Source organism: Mirounga leonina, unplaced genomic scaffold (genome assembly GCF_011800145.1).
Source record: "Mirounga leonina isolate KUSES-001 unplaced genomic scaffold, KU_Mleo_1.0 Mir_82, whole genome shotgun sequence".
In the NCBI taxonomy this organism is placed as follows: domain Eukaryota; kingdom Metazoa; phylum Chordata; class Mammalia; order Carnivora; family Phocidae; genus Mirounga; species Mirounga leonina.
Genome location: NW_023270825.1, coordinates 37,119,724 through 37,121,720, shown reverse-complemented (window position 1 = coordinate 37,121,720; position 1,997 = coordinate 37,119,724). Strand labels below are relative to the sequence as shown.

Below are 1,997 nucleotides of genomic sequence, written 5' to 3'. Positions count from 1 at the left end.
GTCACTCTTTCATTTAAGATTCTTTTCTTTCCTAAAATACTTGCTTCTTTGTTCAACACTTTTTCAGTAGTCCCAAGAAATTAGCAGCAGCAGCAAAAAGCTCACTTCTGGAAGAATTATTAATGAGTTCAAGAGTTAGATGATGGGGGTGCCTGGGTGGCTCAGTCATTAAGCATCTGCCGTCGGCTTAGGTCATGATCCCAGAGTCCTGGGATCAAGCCCTGCATCGGGCTCCCCGCTCAGCGGGAAGCCTGCTTCTCCCTCTCCCACTCCCCCTGCTTGTGTCCCCTCTCTTGCTCTCTCTCTCTGTCAAAAAAATAAAATATTTTTTTAAAAAAGAGTTAGATGATGAAAAAACAACAGCAGGAGTGGTAGTCTTGCTTATAATGAGGCTTTTTAAAGGTTCAAGAAAATAAACAGTTCTAATCTGCTAGATTCAGTATAAATTTCTGATTATCGTATATACCTATTTCTGATTATTATGGATTTAGTATGCTTCCCTGCATACTCTATATAGAGATAGACCTTACAGTTAGAAGGCTCTCTGTTAAGCACTAGGTGATATAAATTTGTATAAGACTTGGAACCTTCCAGCTATGTTTTAAGAGTAGTTGAAACATAATAGAACTAGCTTTGTAACATAAGAGCTATCTGAATAATTCAGAATTCTGTAGAAAGAAAAAATTAAAATAAGTACTTTTGTCCTGTATTGTGATATAGCTACACAATAACAGAATAAAGAAAGTTGAAACTAATGTCATTGAGGAGAATGAAAAAAAAAAATGGCACAAAGACAAATAAATAACATAGAGAATTAAGGAAGTCAACTTTTAAAATGGAGACAGACTTCTCCCAGCTGCTGCTAAGGTACTTGGTCCTTCTAAGGAAGCTAAGGCCATGATAGGGTGAGGCCCTCACTTCATCCTATACCAGCATCCAATGCCAGCAGCACCAGCCCAGCACCTGCCTGTACAATGGCCTCCATCTCAGCGATCACCTGCATCTACTTGACCATCATCCTGCATAATGATGAGGTGATGCAGGTCAGGGAAGATAAGATGAATGCCTTCATTAAATCACCTGGTGTAAATGTTGACCCTTTCTGGCTGAGCTTGTCTGAGAAGTCCCTGGCCAATGTCAACATCAGGAACCTCATTTGCAATATTGGGGCTGGTGGATCTGCCCTGGTAGCTGGTGCTGCACCAGCAGGAGGTCCTATTTCCTCCACCATTGCTGCCCCAGCTGAGAAGGAGGTGGAAGCGAAGAAAGAAGAATCTGAGAAATCTGATGATGACACGGGCTTTGGTCTTTTTGACCACACTTCTTCTGTAACCTGTTCAATAAAAAGCTGAACTCTTGGGGGAAAAAAAAAAGAAGTAGGAGTGGTAGAGACAGAATTTGCAAGAGACATAAAAAGAAAATAAGTTCTTCATATAAGAAGAAAATTACCTGGCAATGAATGAGTAGGAAATATTAGAATAGTACCTAACATTGAAAATATGGAGGTTTAAATACTATATTAGGGTCAGAGGTAGAAATTTTTATATTTTGAGCAAAAATAAATAATGTGAAACTTTTAGAAAGAACATCATGCATCTGCATCCTTTTCATCAGACCCATATTAGGAAGGGATTTGCAAATTCAGACTATGAGATGGAAAAGAGGCAAGATTGTAAAGCAAAAACTTGTCACAACCCAAGAATTGACTGGTAATAGGTAGATAGTGGTAGCATAAGTTATACCAATATAAATAATAGTGAATGCCATGTTATTGAAAGCATTCAAGCAGAACTTGAGTGATTATATGTAACTATATGTCAGGGTGCCATAGAGCATAAAAAATTAGAATAAGCAAATGACTTTTAAGCTTCATTTTAAATCCAAGATATTATTTTTCTAGCATGTTAATTTCCTTTGTTTATATTGCTTTTCCTGATTCTATTCCCCTAGTTATAAAAATTTCATTTATTTCTCTTTGTTGTAAATATCAGTTGCAA

The 1,997-nt window shown here is 37.6% G+C and overlaps 1 protein-coding gene across 1 annotated transcript; it reads left to right on the top strand.

Moving 5' to 3' along the window:
- The first annotated feature begins 974 nt into the window (after window positions 1-974).
- Window positions 975-1,352, top strand: LOC118002526 (60S acidic ribosomal protein P1-like). The gene has a single exon (XM_034993033.1). The coding sequence runs from the start codon at window positions 975-977 to the stop codon at window positions 1,350-1,352; it is 378 nt and encodes a 125-aa protein (XP_034848924.1).
- The last annotated feature ends 645 nt before the right edge of the window (window positions 1,353-1,997 follow it).

Coding starts and splice junctions, on each gene's coding strand:
- LOC118002526 (XM_034993033.1), top strand. CDS start 975: ATGGCCTCCATCTCAGCGATCACCTGCATCTACTTGACCATCATCCTG.